This window comes from Delphinapterus leucas, chromosome 2 (genome assembly GCF_059928025.1).
Source record: "Delphinapterus leucas isolate spDelLeu-1000000601 "Yukka" chromosome 2, BTC_Dleu_Yukka2, whole genome shotgun sequence".
In the NCBI taxonomy this organism is placed as follows: Eukaryota; Metazoa; Chordata; class Mammalia; order Artiodactyla; family Monodontidae; genus Delphinapterus; species Delphinapterus leucas.
In genome coordinates, this window is record NC_143130.1 from 88,458,948 (window position 1) to 88,479,784 (window position 20,837).

A 20,837-nucleotide genomic window follows, 5' to 3' on the forward strand; every position below is an offset into this window, starting at 1 on the left:
TCAATTTAGGGACTAAATTGAGGGAGAATTAGGGCTCCTTTCTAGCTCCTGGTCGTCTGAAGATGTTCTCTAGGGAAGGAAATTCTACCTGTTTTAGGGAGGCTGGGGTGAACTCGAGTCACACTTCCTAGATGTGAACTTAGTGAGCATGATGCTCCTGTGACCTAGGACAAGCTCTAGTAAGGAATATGTCATCTTGAGGGCCGCCACCAAGGACCTGCTCCTGGAACTCTGTGACTGACACATGCAAAGCTTATGGGGTTCTGCTCAGAAAAGGTGGCACCTGAGTGTAAGGACAAAGAGCCTGTCTGAGAGAGCTCCTTGCTCTTCCCAGATCCTCCCGTGCCACGCCCAAAGCCCTCGGTCCTTGAATAGGCTCTCTGGCCGGAGACTGGCTGTGGAGTGAAACCAGCTCTAGACTGAGGAGCACGTGAGCCTGGGGATGCGAGCTGGACCTCTGGGACTTCTCTGGTGCACAGTTGCATTTTCTTTGGGGTGAGTGGAAATTATAAAAAATGTGAGACTTTACATGTTAAAAATTGGGAGATTCACATAAATATCTGGATTTCTGTTTTGTGAATAATCAGATCTTGGAAGTACCTGGGCTCTATAGCCCCATGACAATAATCAGAGGACTGAAGCTGTGTCGTGACTGTCCCCAAGTTTTCCACGTTCATTTGGGACCTGCTCTTCTCATCTGCATTACCAATACAAATCCTGAAGCCACTCGAGTTTGCAACCCTTGATATAGCTAAAAAGTTTGCTGGATACCTTTTATGTATAGAGCTCTGATGCTCTAGACTTAAGCTCCTTCAAAGACTATAGGTGGCTTTATCACTCGTTGGCTAATGCTCTAGACAGTGGCCAGGATGCTTCTGGGGGTAGGGTTGGCCTTACACTAGAGCTGGATTTCCATTGGGTTGTTCACTGGGAACCTACCCCCTCACCTCCCAACTCCTTACCACTTTTTACTTAGAATTCCATTAGCATTATAAAGGGGACACCTGTGAAAAATTGCCAATGCTACTGTCAGGCTCAGCGTTCGCATTTAGAATCAAGTCAGGAAGAAGTGCCATTGCATATGTTGGTGTTCATCTATTTTATTACATATTTTAAAAAATAACATCCTCCCTCTAACAAGCTTAGTTTGCACATACAAACAGTAGGTGCAAATTGCAAAACAATTATATATAAATCTTTTCACTTGCAAAGGTTCGGGTGTAATTTTAAAAAGTCTCTCCTTACTGGTATGCATAAAAAAATTGCACTGCACAATCTTCAATCAAATTAAAGTGGGATTATATCAAGTGGCTGTACTAGGTCCATTCAGTTCCTTTCTAGAAATACACTGAGTTACCCTCCTGGTAATATTCAGAGTTTCAGAGTTTTATCATTAATGGCGTTGTAAATGTGCTCAGTCATCGGCACATACATTTCTGCTTTGTCATCCAAGAAATACAAGGCATCTTTGATAACTGCAGGGTTAAAACCCTCTTCCATGAGGGTCACTTTTCGGTGTTTAAAAGTTCCAGTGATCTCAATGGTGTCCTGAAAAACATCAAACAATCATTTGAGAGCTGTGAAAGCAGGTTCTGTGTGATACCAAGATATCCTGTCTTCAGAACCTCCACTAGGGGGCCCTCTGTGGAGGTATTTTTCCTTCCTTTAAAGCTTGACGATCACATGTGGGGAGAGAGAGTCTGCAGACAGTGGAATACGGAGAAGGAGAGTGTCACTTGGTGAGCTTCCAGTATTCCTGGAATATTCTGATTAATGGTGGGGTGGGGAAAGGAATCATCTACACACGGACAACTTTTTTTTTCAGCCTGTTTGTGACACTGAATACTTGTTTCTTCTTCAATAAATAGGTGACGATCTGAGGATATTTCAACTTTCATGTCTCTCAACCATCACTGTAAAGCATATGTCAGTGTTTTATGAACATCAACAGAAATAACCGTTTAACCTTAGCAATATCTGGTAATCTAACACTTCTTTTCTCACATCTTCAGCTACAGAATCACAGAGCTCAAGGTCCAAAAGTGAGAGTGTTAAACTAAGGGGTTAATCTTTGAGGAAGAAAAAAAAAATCTCTATGCGTGACAGTTTAGCCTTTGGTAGTTCCTACTGGCTAATGATGCCCAATTTAAGTTCACATCACAGAAAGGTGCAGGACTTCAGGGGATTTTTCCATTCTTTAAAACTGGAAACAAGTAAGAGGGTCAGAGCATTTCTATTTTATGTGTTTGTTATACCTCATCAAACAGACTTTGTGAGTTATTTGCTAACACTGTTGCTGAATGAACTGCCTGTGGTTTTAGGGAAAAAGGGATTAGGATTTGGTTTCAGCTAGCTATATTTTCTGGTATATCTGCTTCCTCATTTAGCTTCCCGAAAGGGTAGTGAAAATTTGGCCGTTGTGCTCGCCATGGTAGAAGAGGAATTGTTCCCTTTGACTCAGGTGTCTCCAAGAGAGAGGATAACTGAACTTTATAACAAGGGGTCTCACCTGTATTCTTAGAAACCGGGGCCTTGCATAATTGGGCAGGTAATCGGCCACATGCTTAAAGAGTTTCCTTCCATCAAATTCATGGTCTTCCTTCATCTTGATGGAAGCCATGCCAATTCGACCCTCGTGACCTAGAGTTAAAGTGAGAAAAAATTAGGTGGGTTGTAGCTATTTATTTTATTTATGATAAAATAAATGACCTTTGCTAGGTCAAAGTATAGAGAACTGAGACAGCATTATGGTATGGGTTTCTTTTGGATAGCTGGAATTTTTATTTCAAATATATGTTGAAGTTAAATTCTAAAGTGAATTAAAGATAACAACAAAACAACAAGCTACACATCGACTGAATCTTTATTACATGCCAGGTCCTTTACTAAGTGTGCTTTATGTACTATCTTATTTAACCCTCGCGACAACCTTATGAAGAGGTACAAAGGTTATCTCCATTTTACAGGTGAAGAAACTGAGGCTTAATGACATTAAAAGACTTGTTCAAAAAAAAAAATGACTTGTTCAAGTTCATGCAGCAAATACTAGGCAGGGCCAGAAATGGAATTGAGGCAGGCTGGCTAAAGATCCTGTGCTTATTGACATCATCCTTCTTGGCAGCCTAGATGTAAACACCAGAATGGGAAAAAGGTTGAACTAGTGGCTAAAAAATTTTTTGGACTCTGGTGAAAAACCCTTGCTCCCCTGTCAAGGATAATTGGGCTCAGGTTGTTCTTTGGGTCGCAGGTCAGGTCTGTTGTGCTTCCAGGCACAAATGTTCACCTCTGAGACATATAATCATGGTTCCTAATAGCTTTGCCTCTGCATTTCAGAGAGGCTGCAGGACAGGAGGGTGAAGGCAGATCAAGGTATGTGCCCACCGCACCCCCGCCTCCCCACCTGGATGCCTTCTAGTCCAGAGAGGTTGTGCTCTCCACAGGGGAAACAGATCCTAACAGCTCTTTCTTCCCGGTGTTTAGAACAATTACCATTGTTTTCTTGTGAGGACAGTGGTAATTACATATTAATACCTCTTCTACGTGATTGGGCAGACCCAGTGGGAGTCCAGGTCCACTTCCCTGAACTACTTAACTGTAATCAGAGAGGGGGAAGGAGCCGCCCTTCGTCACCTGGGCCCCAGCTTTCAAACTCTCCCATGGTGGTTGTGTGTTTACCCATGACTCTAAAGAAGTCAGAAAACAAGAGGAAAAATTATAAGAAAGGAAATGCATCCTCATTTGCTTTGCCTCATATCTGAAGGAGGGAGGCAGGGCACCATACCCTCTTTCTCTAGGGGTCCCTGGTAGCTGTCTCAAAGGTACCGGTCTCAGGAATCTTGAATGTCTCCAATGAGCTCCTTTTAGAATTAAGGCAGAGGCTGATGCAACAGAAATCTTCAGTGTCAACTGGTTCCTTCTTGCTCTGACAGAGGCAATGCCCAACCGAGAGGCGAATGGGGCTGTTGGATCTCAGGTCTCTGTCCTGACTCCCAGAGGTTGGCTGGGGCTAGTTCACCTCCAGGGGGAAGGTTCCTGTCTGCAGCAGTTCGGGCCAGAGGTTCTCTAGAGTTGCACTATCCAATATGGTGGCCACTGGTCACATGTAGCTATTAAAATTAATTATAATTAAATAAAATGAAAAATTCAGTTCCTCAGCTGCACTAGCCACATTTCAAGTGCTCAACAACCATATGGTAGCTATTGGCTACCATGCTGGACAGTGCAGATATAGAACATTTTCAGAACACTGCAGAAAGTTCTATTGATAATATAAAGCTCTAGAGAGTAGTTTGGCAGTTCTGGTGTCATCTCTAGTCTAGGCCCAAACTTAGAAGTTTCTTCCTGGTCCAAAGCTGAGATCTGTGAAGGCCTTGTTCAGCCCTTTGGTAGTGAGAATCACCCTGGTGGACTGATGCCTTTCTCTAGATAGACCTGCCACATTTCTAGGCTGCAAGAGTGGCACTGAGAATCACAGAATCTGAAAATAGGAGAGACTTTAGGGTTCATCTCTAATCTTTCACTGCTGTAAGAATTCTCACAGGATCCCAGGTGGACAGCCAGCCTCTTTACACATCCCAGTTGGTGGGACATTGTCTACCTCAGGAGACAGACCATTCTGTTGTTGGTCCCTCTGGCTACAGGAGAGTTCTCAGGCTAAAATTTGCTCCCTGGTCATTTCAATCCGTCTGTTTTATTCTGCTCTCCAGCGTAACATAAACACAGCTGCTCCTTGTTCTACCTGACTTGTCTCCCAATCATTTGAAACCCATTAGCCTCCTCTTCTTTGTTCTATATCAATGGCTCCTAAACTTTACTGGGTGGTAGACCCATTTGGGAATTTAAAAAAGACACAAAGATTTAGTCCCAAACCCCAGATCTGGGCTTTAAAAAGTTTCCCAGATGATTCTGATGACTGGCTAAATTTTCAGAACCACTAGGCCTCCAGGCTTCTCAGACTTCAGTGTTTTTTAAAAATTGTGTTAAAACATACAATTCATTATTTTAACCATTTTAAAGTATACAGTTCAGTGGCATTTAGTACGTTCACAATGTCGTGCAACTATCACCAGTATCTAGCTCTAGAACATTTTCATCACTCCCAAACCAGACTTCATTTGTTTTAAGAATCACTGGAGGGCTTGTTAAAACACAGCTCCCTGGGCCCCACCCCAGAGATTCTGGTTCAGTAGTTCTGGGGTGGGCATTTTGAACATGAGAAATATTAAATTTTTAACAAGCTCCTGGGCGATGATGCTGTTGCTGGCCCAGGGACCCTACTGTCAAATGAAAAAAATGCACAACGTGAGAGTTGTGAGTTAAATTTTATTTGGGGGCAAAATGAGGACTATAGCCTGCGAGACAGCATTTCAGATAGCTCTGAGAAACTGCTCCATAGAGGTAGGGCAGAAGGTCAGTACACATGGGATTTTAGTGAAGGGGGGGAGTACATGCAACCAGGCATATTTTTTGCAGAAGGTATCTGCTAGTCTCATGAAGGTCACTGCTAGTCACGAGGAGCAGATGTCACCATGAAGGATTTTAGTGCTTTTCTAGATATGAGGAGATGCAAGAATTGGGCTCATAAAATCTTCTCCTGAAAATATCTATCTGAAGACCTGTTCTGCCAGTTTTTCCCAGAGCACAGAGTGCCTCATTCCTGATCTCCACCTTGAACTCCTTTCAGGGCGTGTTGAAGGTCAGCAGCTACAGCGGCTCGTAATTTAATCCTTGTAGAGGTAGATGACAAGTGTCAATTTGTAGGTGACACCACTTTGAAGAGCAGTGGATTAGGCCTTTCCATTCCATTTCCCATATTTTCTTACCTTCTCATACTCATTCTTTTGCATTGTTACTTTAAAAAATCCAGCATTTAGAAGGGCATGCAACATATTCCAGGTGGGGTCTGTGAGAGGCCAGCATGGTGCCATGGCTGACAACCACAATATGGGCCCTTGTGTTAATTCAGCCTGAAATCCAACATGAGAAGTATTCTGCACCCCTCAGACTCTGACCTGAGATGTGGTACACTTCCTGTCAAGTCATTGTCACCGGGTTGGAGAGGAGCAGGCAAGAGAAAGCCTCAAATATTCTTTAAGAAACAAAAGGACAGCACAATGTCATGTGAAACCATCATAGCTCAGGTAAAAGGGACTTTGGGATTTCCATTTTGAGTATAGATGAGAATCCCAAATACTGAGTTCTAGGGAATACCGATTCCCCTAGTACCTTACACTTGCATAGTGATTTGGAAGTTTTAATTCTCTCTGACATCTATAATTAAAATGATTTCTTTTCATGACAACCCTCATGTACGTGTCTGATAAATATACATTTAGTATTTATGTAATTAAAATGAATTCGTTTTCTCGACAATCTTAACTGCAGGATTGGTATTATCTCTAATTTAGTGATTTGTGTGAAGTCAAACAGCCAGCAGGTGTTGGAGCCAGGACCCAAAATCAGACCTCACCCTCCCCACTCTGCTGGCAGAGGCAGATCTGCAGACAGAGGCTTGGTGACAGCACTTTGTGTGATGATTCTGAAACTCAGTGGAGCAAGCTGGGGTCAGGGACTTGGTTTAAAAGAAGAGTCTGGAAAAAATCAGCTCCTTCCTGGCTTTTTTCCTCTAGCAACGGCACTGTGCCTCCCAGTTCAGAGGCCAAGATACCACTTCCAAGCTCTCAAGCATGATACCTCTTTTCTTGAGGCATGCCAAATGCTGCATGGACCCTGCATCATGGAGAGATTTGGCTTGCTTGAGAGCCCAAGAACAGCTGGGGAGTGAACCACAGAGGAAGGCCAGGTTCAGATGTACTGACCTGTCTGATTTATAATGGCACATAAACCAGACATAAGCCCCTTACTCCCAGGAGGCTGGGACAGAGTTGTTTGATTCTCCAGCTGGCAGGAGGAAGTGATGACAAACTTTGCCCGGGGGTTAAAATTATGTTCTGTTAGTGTAAGAGTTTTGGCATTGATTTATAATATCTTGTGCATACCTGGCACAGACACGCCATAAACATTCACTTCTTGGACAAAATCAACCAGTCCTACTATGTCAGCAACTTCAGTGGTGGCCACATTTTCCCCTTTCCACCTGGAAGAAAAGGCAAGGTTAGCAGAGGTCACTGGTGGTCTGCAGTGCATGTTGTCTGTGACAGGTGTCTCCTCCAGACCTCTGTGGGGTGGCTGCGCTTGTCTTCCTCACCTTGGCCCCCAAACTCTCCAACTTAGTCATGGGAGAGGCACCCTGCTTGAGGCATGAAAGACAAAGGCATAGACCTAAAGAATAAAATGTGGAATTTTAACCTTGCCACGTGAAATGATGTTCTAATGTTAAAATATGGGCTTGGCCTAAGAAAGGCACTAGAAATCAAAAATAAATCTCAATGAGTTTTTGCTGTGTTTAGGTCTCTCACTTCCCTCATTCACTAACTTTGACTGCTATTTAATTCAGTTAGTAAATGTCTATTAACTAGAATTTCATACTTGTATTTCAGGGTCTTATGGCAATGAAAAAGCTTTTAATAAGAGAGAAAATATCATACTCTATTTGTAGGGAGAATAATGTTAGTGCTCAATCAGGTGCTACTTTTTCTTTGAATAAAGAGTTAAATTTTGTCTTACATTTAAAAATTCTTTAGATCTCCCAGAAGTATCTTTTTTAGTAACATGAAGGTGGCATAAAATAATGATATAGATCCAGAGTCATGGGATATTAGAGATGGAAAGAACCGTAAGGATCATTGGGACCCTCATTTCATGGGTGAAGGAACTGAGGTACAGAAAGATTACCTGCCTGATAACACAGCTGCTCAGGGGTAAAGAGGAAGCCTGGGAGCTGAGTTCTTCTCATTCATATCCATGCTCTTTCTACTACAGACAGACAACTTCCATCTCTTCCTCATTCATTCATGCAAAAAGTAATCACTGTACTAGGTGCTGGGGGGCGAACAAGCAGACACAGGGTCTGACCTGAGGGAGTTTATACGGGAAGGAAGCTGGTTAAACAGAAGTGTCATGAAGCTGGAGGACCATGCTGTTGCTGAGAATTAATTTCATGGTCTATTACGATGACTTTCAAACTCCACTGTGCCGACTTGTGGGTTCTGTGGGAAACCATCTGGGAATGGAGAGTGGGAGGGACAGGAGCAGATGGGGCTCAGAACCCTCACCTCCTCTTCAACTAGATCAGCTTTACATTAACTTGCATTTTATTTTATCTGAGAAAAAGCCTCATGATTGGAAACAGTATGAAAATCCCTGGCTGAACTGAGTGACTGGTAATAATTGAGGATAAATGGGAGGAATTGGACGGACTAAGTTATTTAGGTGCCCAAAATCAGACACAGGTTTTCTCTCCTAGTTTCATCTGGTGTTGCTCAACCAAGATAACTATGCATTGCAGAGTGATACCCCATGTATTTTGCTCCTTGTTTTCTGGGAATACAGGAGGTTGAATTGACACGCCAAAGAGACAGAAGGAAATGGAGTACCATAACCAAAGTGGAATGCGACTCTAATTTAGGAGTAAGCCAAATTGTGCATGTGTTTGATTTTGGCTCAATAATTCAGAGAAACCAACCGGAATGTATCTCCGACTCTGTCATGGAAGTAGATAAAATTTTCGTGGTCCATCATTAAGAGATCTCCACTGTTGAAATAGAGGTCTCCTTTCTTAAAGACATCTCTCAGTTTTTTCTTCTCTGTCTGAGTCTTTCCTCCAGCATAGCCACTAAATGGTGTGAGTTGTGTGATTCTGCAAACCAGGAGTCCGACTTCACCTAAGACAGAAGAAAGTAAATTGTTATTTTATGTACTAGCAGTAGGCAACTTTTAGTATTAACCTTCTTTTAAAACTGATGCCATACAACCCAGTGGCAACAAGCTGGCTGCAGGAAGAGTCATTTTACATGCATGTGTACATGTATTTCCATGTACATCATATACACACATATATACACCATGCACACACACACAGTACATTATTCTCTATGGCCACACATTTGTAATTCTTTTAATACTAATCTTTCACTGAATAATGATTTACACACACAATTAGACAAACGCATAGTAGTTTAAGCTTAAAGGAAAGGCCCGCTAAAGCTAACCGTAGTTTTGCAACCATAATTACATATCCGCTTCTGCAAAATGCTTACCTAATAATCAAGAAATTATTAAGCTAGCTTTCAAATTATAGTTATATTACGTGTAGTGGTAAATTACTATCTTTTGGAATCTATCTATTTCCGAGAGTACGAAAATAAACCTCTTTTTTTCCCCCACTCTGATAAATTTTACCATGTGTTCATTTTAGCTGTGATATGTTAGTTCTTAAGAGTCACTTGGTTAAGGTAAGAAAAGGCACAGGTTAATTGAACAAAAATCCACTGTACCTTTGGGAACTTTGATGCAATATCCATTTCCATCTCGAACGGGTTCATCTTTCTCCACATCATATTTAATCAGCTCATAAGTTACGACTTTCTAGCAAAATTAAAATGGATCATTCTGAGCACATATTCTTTCACAACTTTTTCTTTTTTATTGTGGCATAGCATACATAAAGCATACAAAGTGCACATACTTTAAGTGTACAGCTTGATGAATTTTTGCATATGCATACCCTTATGTAACTACTGCCCAGATCAAGATACTAAACGTTTTCATTACCGTAAGAAGTTTCCTCCTGCCCCTTTCTGTCAAGTCACTATTCTGACTTTTATTGCCATCAAGTAGTCTTAAGCATCAAATAAGTGAAATAAATACATGCTTTAGTATCTACTGCTTTCACTCAGCATAATGTCTGTGATATCCATCTCTCCCTGTTGGTGTTTGTGTCAGTGGTGTACTTTTTATTGCCATGCAACTTTCCTTGTATGAATATACCACAATTTATTTATCTCTTCTCCTGTTAATAGACATTTGGATGTTTCTAGTTTTAGACTATTAAATATAAAGCTGTTATGAACATTCTCATGCATGTGTTTTGGTGGACACATCACATGTGGGCTTTTAAAATCTTGTTTAGGGGAGACCTTCAAGATGGCGGAGGAGTGAGATGTGGAGATCGCCTTCCTCCCCACAAATACATCAGAAATACATCTACACGTGGAACTGCTCTTACAGAACACCTACTGAATGCTGGTAGAAGACCTCAGACTTCCCAAAAGGTAAGAAACTCCCCACGTACACAGGTAGGGCAAAAGAAAAAAGAATAACCAGAGACAAAAGGATACGGACGGAACCTGCACCAGTGGGAGGGAGCTGTGAAGGAGGAAAGGTTTCCACACACTAGAAGCCCCTTTGCGGGCCGAGACTGTGGCTGGCGCAGGGGGGAAGCTTTGGAGCCGCAGAGGAGAGCGCAGTCACAGGGTGCGGAGGGCAAAGCGGAGAGATTCCCGCACAGAGGATAGGTGCCGACCGGCACTCAGCAGCCCGAGACGCTTGTCTGCTCACACGCCGGGGCGGGTGGGGTCTGGGAGCTGAGGCTCGGGCTTCGGTCGGAGTGCAGGGAGAGGACTGGCGGCGTGAACACAGCCTGAAGGGGTTAGTGCGCCACGGCTAGCCGGGAGGGAGTCTGGGAAAAAGTCTGGACCTGCCTAAGAGGCAAGAGAGCATTGTTTCGGGGTGCGTGAGGAGAGGGGAATTCAGAGCACCGCCTAAATGAGCCCCAGAGACGGGCGCGAGCCGTGGCTATCAGCGCGGACCCCAGAGACAGGCATGAGATGCTAAGGCCTTTGCTGCCACCACCAAGAAGCCTGTGTGCAAGCACAGGTCACTATCCACACCTCCGCTCCCGGAAGCCTGTGCAGTCCGCCACTGCCAGGGTCCCGTGATCCAGGGACAACCTCCCGGGGACAACACACGGCGCGCCTCAGGCTGGTGCAACGTCATGCTGGCCTCTGCCGCCGCAGGCTTGCCCTGCATCCGTACCCCTCCCTCCCCCTGGTCTGAGTGAGCCAGAGCCCCTGAATCAGCTGCTCCTTTAACCCCATCCTGTCTGAGCAAAGAACAGACGCCCTCAGGCGACCTACATGCAGAGGTGGGGCCAAATCCAAAGCTGAACCCCCGGAGCTGTGCGAACAAAGAAGAGAAAGGGAAATCCCTCCCAGCAGCCTCAGGAGCCGTGGATTAAATCTCCACAATCAACTTGACGTACCCTGCATCTGTGGAACACCTGAATAGACAAAGAATCATCTTAAATTGAGGCAGTGGACTTTGGGAGCAATAATATATATTTTTTATTCCTTTTTCTCTTTTTGTGAGTGTGTATGGGTATGCTTCTTTCTGTAATTTTGTCTGTATAGCTTTGCTTTTACCATTTGTCCTAGGGTTCTGTCTGTCCGCTTTTTTTCTTGTTGTTCTTTCTTTAACTACAGTTAGTTTTTAGAGCTTGTTATCATTGGTGGATTTCTTTTTTGGTTTGGTTGCTCTCTTCTTTCTTTCCTTTTTTATTACTTTTTAATTTTTGTTTTTAGTAATTATTTTTAATTTTAATAACTTTCTTTTATTTTACTATTTTCTTTCTTTTTTTCTCCCTGTTCTTCTGAGCCATGTGGCTGATAGGGTCTTGGTGCTCCGGCCAGGAGTCAGGCCTGTGCCTCTGAGGTGGGAGAGCCGAGTTCAGGACATTGGTTCGCTAGAGACCTCCCAGCCCCTCATAATATCAATTGATGAGAGGTCTCCCAGAGATATCTGTCTCAACGCTAAGACCCAGCTCCACTGAATGACCAGCAAGCTCCAGTGCTGGACAACCCATGCGAAACAACTAGCAAGACAGGAACACAGCCCCACCCATTAGCAGAGAGGCTGCCTAAAATCATAATAAGGTCACAGACACCCCAAAACACACCATCGGTTGTGGTCCTGCCCACCAGAAAGACAAGATCCAGCCTCATTTACCAGAACACAGGCACCAGTCCCCTCCACCAGGAAGGCTACACAACACACTAAACACACCTAACCCACTGGGGCAGACACCAGAAACAATGTGAATGACAAACCTGCAGCCTGTGAAAAGGAGACCACAAACACAGTAAGTTAAGCAAAATGAGAAGACAGAGAAATACGCAGCAGATGCAGGAGCAAGGTAAAAACCCACCAGACCTAACAAATGAGGAAGAAATAGGCAGTCTACCTGAAAAAGAATTCAGAGTCATGATAGTAAAGATGATCCAAAATCTTGGAAATAGAATGGAGAAAATACAAGAAACGTTTAAAAAGGACCTAGAAGAAGTAAAGAGCAAACAAACAATGATGAACAACACAATAAATGAAATTAAAAATTCTCTAGAAGGAATCAATAGCAGAATAACTGAGGCAGAAGAACGGACAAGTGACCTGGAAGATAAAATAGTGGAAATAATTACTGCAGGGCAGAATAAAGAAAAAAGAATGAAAAGAATTGAAAACAGTCTCAGAGACCTCTGGGACAACATTAAACACACCAACATTCGAATTATAGGGGTCCCAGAAGAAGAGAAAAAGAAAGGGACTGAGAAATATTTGAAGGGATTATAGTTGACAACTTCCCTAATATGAGAAAGGAAATAGCCACCCAAGTCCAGGAAGCACAGAGAGTCCCACACAGGATAAATCCAAGGAGAAACACGCCAAGACACATATTATTCAGACTATCAAAAATTAAATACAAAGAAAAAATACTAAAAGAAGCAAGGGAAAAACAACAAATAACATACAAGGGAATCCCCATAAGGTTAACAGCCAATCTTTCAGCAGAAACTCTGCAAGCCAGAAGACAGTGGCAGAACATATTTAAAGTGATGAAAGGGAAAAGCCTACAACCAAGATTACTCTCCCTAGCAAGGGTCTCATTCAGATTCGACAGAGAAATTAAAATCTTTACATACAAGCAAAAGCTAAGAGAATTCAGCACCACCAAACTAGCTCTACAACAAATGCTAAAGGAACTTCCCTAGGCAGGAAACACAAGAGAAGGAAAAGACCTATAATAACAAACCCAAAACAATTAAAATGGTAATAGGGACATACATATCAATAATTACCTTACATATAAATGGATTAAATGTTCTAACCAAAAGACATAGACTGGCTGAATGGATACAAAAACAAGACCCGTATATATGCTGTCTACAAGAGACCCACTTCAGACCTAGGGACACAAACAGACTGAAAGTGAGGGGATGGAAAAAGATATTCCATGCAAATGGAAATCAAAAGAAAACTGTAGTAGCAATTCTCATATCAGACAAAATAGACTTTTAAACAAAGACTATTAGAAGAGACAAAGAAGGACACTACATAATGATCAAGGGATCGATCCAAGAAGAAGATATAACAATTGTAAATATTTATGCACCCAACATAGGAGCACCTCAATACATAAGGCAAATACTAACAGCCATAAAAGGGGAAATCGATGGTAACACAATCCGTAGGGGACTTTAACACCCCACTTGCACCAATAGACAGATCATTCAAAATAAAAATAAATAAGGAAACACAAGCTTTAAATGATACATTAAACAAGATGGGCTTAATTGATATTTATATGACATTCCATCCAAAAACAACAGAATACACTTTCTTCTCAAGTGCTCATGGAACATTCTCAGGATAGATCATATCTTGGGTCACAAGATATGGTAAATTAAAATTAATTACCAAGGTCACAAGCCTTGGTAAATTTAAAAAAATCGAAATTGTATCAAGTGTTTTTTCCAACCACAATGCTATGAGACTAGATATCAATTATAGGAAAAATTCTGTAAAAAACAGAAATACATGGAGGCTAAACAATACACCACTTAATAACCAAGAGATCACTGATGAAATTAAAGAGGAAAACAAAAAATACCTAAAAACAAATGACAATGAAAACACGATGATGCAAAACCTATGGGATGCAGCAAAAGCAGTTCTAAGAAGGAAGTTTATAGCAATACAATCCTACCTCAAGAAACAAGAAACATCTCAAATAAACAACCTAACGTTACACCTAAAGCAATTAGAGAAAGAAGAGCAAAAAACCCCCAAAGTTAGCAGAAAGAAGTAAATCATAAAGATCAGATCAGAAATAAATGAAAAAGAAATGAAGGCAATGATAGCAAATAAAACTAAAAGCTGGTTCTTTGAGAAGGTAAACAAAATTGATAAACCATTAGCCAGACTCATCAAGAAAAAAAGGGAGAAGACTCAAATCAATAGAATTAGAAAAGAAAAAAGAAGAAGTAACAACTGACACTGCAGAAATACAAAGGATCATGAGAGATTACTACAAGTAACTCTATGCCAATAAAATGGACGACCTGGAAGAAATGGACAAATTCTTAGAAAAGCACAACCTTCCGAGACTGAACCAGGAAGAAATAGAAAATATAAGCAGACCAATCACAAGCACTGAAATTGAAACTGTGATTAAAAATCTTCCAACCATCAAAAGCTCAGGACCAGATGGCTTCACAGGAGAATTCTATCAAACATTTAGAGAAGAACTAACACCTATCCTTCTCAAACTCATCCAAGATATAGCAGATGGAGGAACACTCCCAAGCTCATTCTATGAGGCCACCATCACCTTGATACCAAAACCAGACACAGATGTCACAAAGAAAGAAAATTACAGGCCAATATCACTGATGAACTTAGATGCAAAAATCCTCAGCAAAATACTAGGAAACAGAATTCAACAGCACATTAAAAGGGTCATACACTATGATCAAGTGGGGTTTATCCCAGGAATGCAAGGATTCTTCAATATATGCAAATCAATCAGTCTGATACGCCATATTAACAAATTGAAGGATAAAAACCATATGATCATCTCAATAGATGCAGCAAAAGCTTTTGACAAAATTCAACCCCCATTTATGATAAAAACTCTCCAGAAAGTAGGCATAGAGGGAACTTACCTCAACATAATAAAGGCCATATATGACAAACCCACAGCCAACATCATTCTCAATGGTGAAAAACTAAGACCATTTCTGCTAAGATTAGGAACAAGACAAGGTTGCCCACTCTCACCACTATTATTCAACATAGTTTTGGAAGTTTTAGCCACAGCAATCAGAGAAGAAAAAGAAATAAAAGGAATCCAAATCAGAAAAGAAGAAGTAAAACTGTCACTGTTTGCAGATGACGTGATACTATACGTAGAAAATCCTAAAGATGCGACCAGAAAACTACCAGAGCTAATCAATGAATTTGGTAAATTTGCAGGATACAAAATTAATGCACAGAAATCTCTGGCATTCCTATACACTAATGATGAAAAATCTGAAAGAGAAATTAAGAAAACACTCCTATTTACCATTGCAACAAAAAGAATAAAATAGCTGGGAATAAACCTACCTAAGGACACAAAAGACCTGTATGCAGAAAATTATAAGACACTGATAAAAGAAATTAAAGATGATACAAACAGATGGAGAGATATATTATGTTCTTGGATTGGAAGATTCAACATTGTGGAAATGACTATACTACCCAAAGCAGTCTACAGATTCAATGCAATCCCTATCAAATTACAAATGGTATTTTTCCCAGAACTAGAGCAAAAACTTTCACAGTTTGTATGGAAACACAAAAGACCCTGAATAGCCAAAGCAATCTTGAGAAAGAAAAACGGAGCTGGACAAATCAGGCTCCTGGACTTCAGATTATACTACAAAGCTAAAGTAATCAAGACAATATGGTACTGGCACAAAAACAGAAAGATAGATCAATGGAACAGGATTGAAGGCCCAGAGATAAACCCATGAACATATGGTCACCTTATTTTTGACAAAGGAGGCAAGAGCATACAATGGAGAAATGACAGCCTCTTCAATAAGTGGTGCTGGGAAAACTGGATAGCTACATGTAAAAGAATGAAATTAGAACACTCCCTAACACCATACACAATAATAAGCTCAAAATGGATTAAAGACCTAAATGTAAGGCCAGACACTATAAAACTCTTAGAGGAAAAGATAGGCAGAACACTCTGACAACAATCACAGCAAGATCCTTTTTGACCCACCTCCTAGAGAAATGGAAATAAAAACAAAAATAAACAATGGGACCTAATGAAACTTAAAAGCTTTTGCACTGCAAAGGAAACATAAACAAGGTGAAAAGACAACACTCAGAATGGGAGAAAATATTTGCAGATGAAGAAACTGACAAAAGATTAATCTCAATAATTTACAAGCAGCTCATGCAGCTCAATATCAGAAAAACAAACAACCCAATCCAAAAATGGGCAAAAGACCTAAATAGACATTTCTCCAAAGAAGATATACAGATAGCGAACAAACACATGAAAGGATGCTCAACATCACTAATCATTAGAGAAATGCAAATCAAAAGTGCAATGAGGTATCACCTCACACCAGTCAGAATGGCCATCATTAAAAAATCTACCAACAATAAATGCTGGAGAGGGTGTGGAGAAAAGGGAACCCTCTTGCACTGTTGGTGGTAAATTGATACAGCCAATGGAGGTTCCTTAAAAAACTAAAAATAGAACTACCATACGACCCAGCAATCCCACTACTGGGCATATACCCTGAGAAAACCATAATTCAAAAACAGTCATGTATCACAATGTTCATTGCAGCTCTATTTACAATAGCCAGCACATGGAAGCAACCTAAGTGTCCATCAACAGATGAATGGATAAAGAAGATGTGGCACATATATACAATGGAATATTACTCAGCCATAAAAAGAAACAAAATTGAGTTATTTCTAGTGAGGTGGATATACCTAGAGTCTGTCATGCAGAGTGAAGTAAGTCAGAAAGAGAAAAACAAATACCATATGCTAACATATATGGAATCTAAAAAAGAAACAAAAAATGGTCATGAAGAACCTAGTGGCATGATGGGAATAAAGACGCAGACCTACTAGAGAATGGACTTGAGGACACTGGAGGGGGAAGGGTAAGCTGGGACAAAGTGAGAGAGTGGTAGTGTATATATGGATATATATATACTACCAAATGTAAAATAGATAGCTAGTGGGAAGCAGTCACATAGCACAGAGAGATCAGCTCAGTGCTTTGTGACCAGCTTGAAGGGTGGGATCGGGAGGGTGGGATAGAGGGAGACACAGGAGGGAAGAGATATGGGGATATATGTTTATGTATAACTGATTCACTTTGTTATAAAGCAGAAACTAACACACCATTGTAAAGCAATTATGCTCCAATAAAAATGTTATAAAAAAATCTCGTTTAACCTTAATCCACTACTGTTAGATGTTTCGCATTCCAGGGACATGTTCTCCAATACATTTAAGATTCAATGATATAATGGTATACTTTGTTTCATGCCCACGGCTATAAAATTATTAAAATTCCACCATATTTCATGTTACTATAATTCAAGGGCATAAGAATTTAAATTTAATTCAGTAAGAGCAATAAGTATACTATTTTCTATATTGGCAGCAAAATACAAATGTGACAGTGTTTAGATTTAATTATTAACCATGATTACTATGTCCATTTCAAATTTGTTTTCAAATCTGTATGATAAATTAACCAATCACATGCTTTGGTAGTAGCAGTTAACCATTAGAAACCGAATAGCATTCATATTCAACAAATGTAGATCTTGTTTATTTGCAAGAATGTAAAAATTTTGGGTTGGTAAGTAATGCTTTTTTCCTCATCAAATGCAGGGTCATCGTCTTCCTTTTTTTCTAGTTAAAATATGTGGTTTTGTTTAAAGTAGAAAAACTGACAATAAAACATGGCAATCAATGGATGAGAAGCAAAGAACTAGTAATATACAGCATCAATTTCTCGGGTCCTCAGGTTTAGTTTGAAATGAAAGTTTCCCTGCGACTTACGTTTTCTGAGGGTTAGTAGTGACAACATAGATAGCTTGCACCAGGCCTCAGCTCAGCTTTCTGCCGTCTCTTGTTGTGAACTGCATTTAGCCTGGGTATCCAAGGTTTGGGCTGGTTCAGGTTGGCCTGATGCTAACTAGAGAAGATTAACCCTCTCAGCAGCGATTCCAGTGGGGAGTAGGAAATTGATTCTCAGTCTGTAGTAGTGCTTCCCAGTAGAATATTCTGTGATGATGGAAATGTCCTATAACTGTACTACTCAATGTGGTCATCACTAAACACATGTGGCTACTGAGCACTTGAAATGTGGCTAGGGTGAATGAAGAACTGATTAAAAGTTTACATAATTTAAATAGCTACATGTAGCTAGTGGCTACTGTATTGGATGGCGCAGGTGTGGAGCACAGTGGAGGGACATGTGTAGTGTAGGTTTGGCTGTTGTTAGAGAGGTTCCTTGGACTTGGGAATGCCTGGAGATCAGGCCAGAATACAAGGAATGGAACAGTAGTAAACTTTACAACTAATAACTCTTCAAGGCTATTATATGACAGGCATTGGGTTATATCCTATTTAATGTAATCCTTTCAAGAACTCTCTTCCCTTATTACACTGAGTTTGGGCCAGGCACTAGGCTCTATATTTTCTCTTTCTGTCTCTTTTATAGATTCTGAAGTTGAGGCCTAAGGAACACAAAGGGCATGGCTTTGGGCTAGTCTGTGATGGTAGTGGAATTTGATCTCTTGGGCCAGGTCTCTTATGCACATGGACTATTGTCCTCTGTACTTTGCTGGTCAGTCCCCGGGGACACAGGTTGCCTGGGAGCTCTGGTGTGGCTGTTTCATGCCCAGGCAGGATGAGCTGCCCAAGGCATAACCACAGTAATGACTGCTCAAGCAAGTGAAGGTTCAGCATTTGCTGAATATTTCTGGAATTTTGCAGAATAGGTGGTCATCTGGAAGACTGACTGCTCGAGCACAATAAAAGGCAAAGAGATTGTCTGGAGGTGAGGCAATAAAATGAGAGGGAAAAGAGAATGCTGTGAGAGCTGGCTTACACATAAGAAATATCTTTCTGGTGTAGTTACTAGGTGAAAACAAATGTTTACAAGATCCTACAACTCGGATGCACCCTGCTTATCTTGAAGGAGTGGTTCTTAACCCTGGCTGAACAGCTTTAAGAAAACACTGATGCCTGGGCCGCCGCTCAGAACAATTGAATCCAAAGCTCAGGGGATGGGGGCCCTGCACCTATATGTATAAAAAATTCCCCTGGTGGTGGTAACGTACAGTGTGATGAAAGGGAAGTACCACATTTCACGGTGTATAGTAAACATACAGAACTGGTAACCTTCAGGTGTTTTAACAAATACAAGTATAAATGGCATTGGAAGACTTCACACAAGTTGCAGATGGCAAAGGCATAATGGGTTGTTATTAACAGAAATTAATATTTTAAAATTCGAGGACCCTGTCATTTTTAGGTCATTGTCACAGAGCTGAGCAAAACCTCTCTTGGTGATATGAATGGGCCATGGCTCTGAGACTGCATGGGATTCTGATGATAACATCATCATGCCATAGCTTTTAAGAAATCTCCATGTGCTGAAAGCTGGCTGCCCTCAGTTTTCAATGTGCTTACTCTCAGTAGGTAGTTCACTCTTCCAACAGCACCGACTTTTCTCGTGTAATTCATAAATCCGATATTGCCTTCAGTGGAAGCATAGAACTCATAAATGTGAACGTCCCCAAATCTCTTGATGAATTCTCTCCACACATCTCCTCGCAAGCCATTTCCCAATGCCATTCTCACTTTATGGTCACGATCGTTTGGTTTCTGTAGTGGGACGAAGAAGAGACCAAGCTGAAACATCTTTGGAGCTTGTACTTACATATTAATAGTGGCCTTTATGTTTCTACATATTTTTGTTGGTTATGAGCTGGCCTTAGTGCATGCCTTTTCTGTCATCCACACATATTACACCTCCCCCCCGCCTACCGACACACACAGTATGGGCCGACAGTGGGAACTCTGATTTAATAGTTGAAAGGCTTGGATTTTCCCATTTTGATTTGTCACTTGACGGAACTAAGTGATGCCAGCATTTAACCCACATCCAACCTAAAGCTTAAGTCATGTGTTGATTGTTTTCGTGATGAGGCTGGTGGACCTCAGTGAATTGCCAGAAAGGAAAGGCCCCATGGAAGAGGTCTGTCAGAGACTGACACAATCTGAAGTGATAATCTTCACTTGACTGTGACGAAGAAAATGGGAACACAGTCTAGGCAAAAAGAGAGAATCATTTTCTACAGTCATTCAAGAGAATTCATGTGAGGGCCTGGAGGGACTGGGGAGAAGACTCTTGATCATGCGTTCGTCTAACAGATAGACCCAGTGGTCACAAGAGCAGGTAGAGCTGAACCAGCACAATGAAACTGTTCTGATGGGATGGGAAGGGGAAGAGAGAGAGGAAGCTGGCTCCCAGTTGCCTGAGGTGGCCTGGGAGGAATATGCTTTGCTATAAATAAAAATCACAAAGGAAAGGCTGTTTTGGGTATAAGAACTGAAAGCAGAGCTTGTATGAGCAAGAGAGGGGGATGAGGGCTGGTCTGCTTTCCATTTATGAGGCCCTACAAATATGTCCAAACCTTGGGTAATTTTAATGATATTTTATATTAATAAGGCATTTGATGTGATGTCAGGAGATCACAGCCTGGAGGGAGGGACAGGTAAATAAGTATAATTTTAACTTGCAAAATCTGTAACTTGATGACCTCTACTCCAACAGAAAATAGGACGGAGTGGGGTAGAAGTGCCAGGTAACTAGGATTCTCCTCTCCTATCAAATGTGAATTTCTTTGACTGAACAGCAACTTGCTTAAAAGAGCAAATGTTCTAAGGAGTATTTTGTACCTTATTTCCTACTCTGTGAAATCACTGTGAAGTGATTTTGGAATAAGAGATCCTTTTTTAAAAAAAACGTTTGCAGAGAGAGGCTGGCAGTTCTCTGACAAGGA

The 20,837-nt window shown here is 41.1% G+C and overlaps 1 protein-coding gene across 1 annotated transcript in view; it reads right to left on the reverse strand.

Moving 5' to 3' along the window:
* Positions 1–1,260: 1,260 nt before the first annotated feature.
* Positions 1,261–20,837, reverse strand: part of SLC27A2 (solute carrier family 27 member 2) — a 54,829-nt gene continuing 35,252 nt past the window's right edge. The window contains exons 5-10 of the mRNA XM_022587129.3: positions 19,462–19,656; positions 9,396–9,486; positions 8,585–8,783; positions 6,999–7,096; positions 2,510–2,640; positions 1,261–1,548 (exon numbers count right to left, since the gene is read on the reverse strand). Coding sequence (XP_022442837.1) covers positions 1,372–1,548; positions 2,510–2,640; positions 6,999–7,096; positions 8,585–8,783; positions 9,396–9,486; positions 19,462–19,656 — 891 coding nt within the window. The 3' untranslated portion in view covers positions 1,261–1,371. The remainder of the gene's footprint in view (positions 1,549–2,509; positions 2,641–6,998; positions 7,097–8,584; positions 8,784–9,395; positions 9,487–19,461; positions 19,657–20,837) is intronic.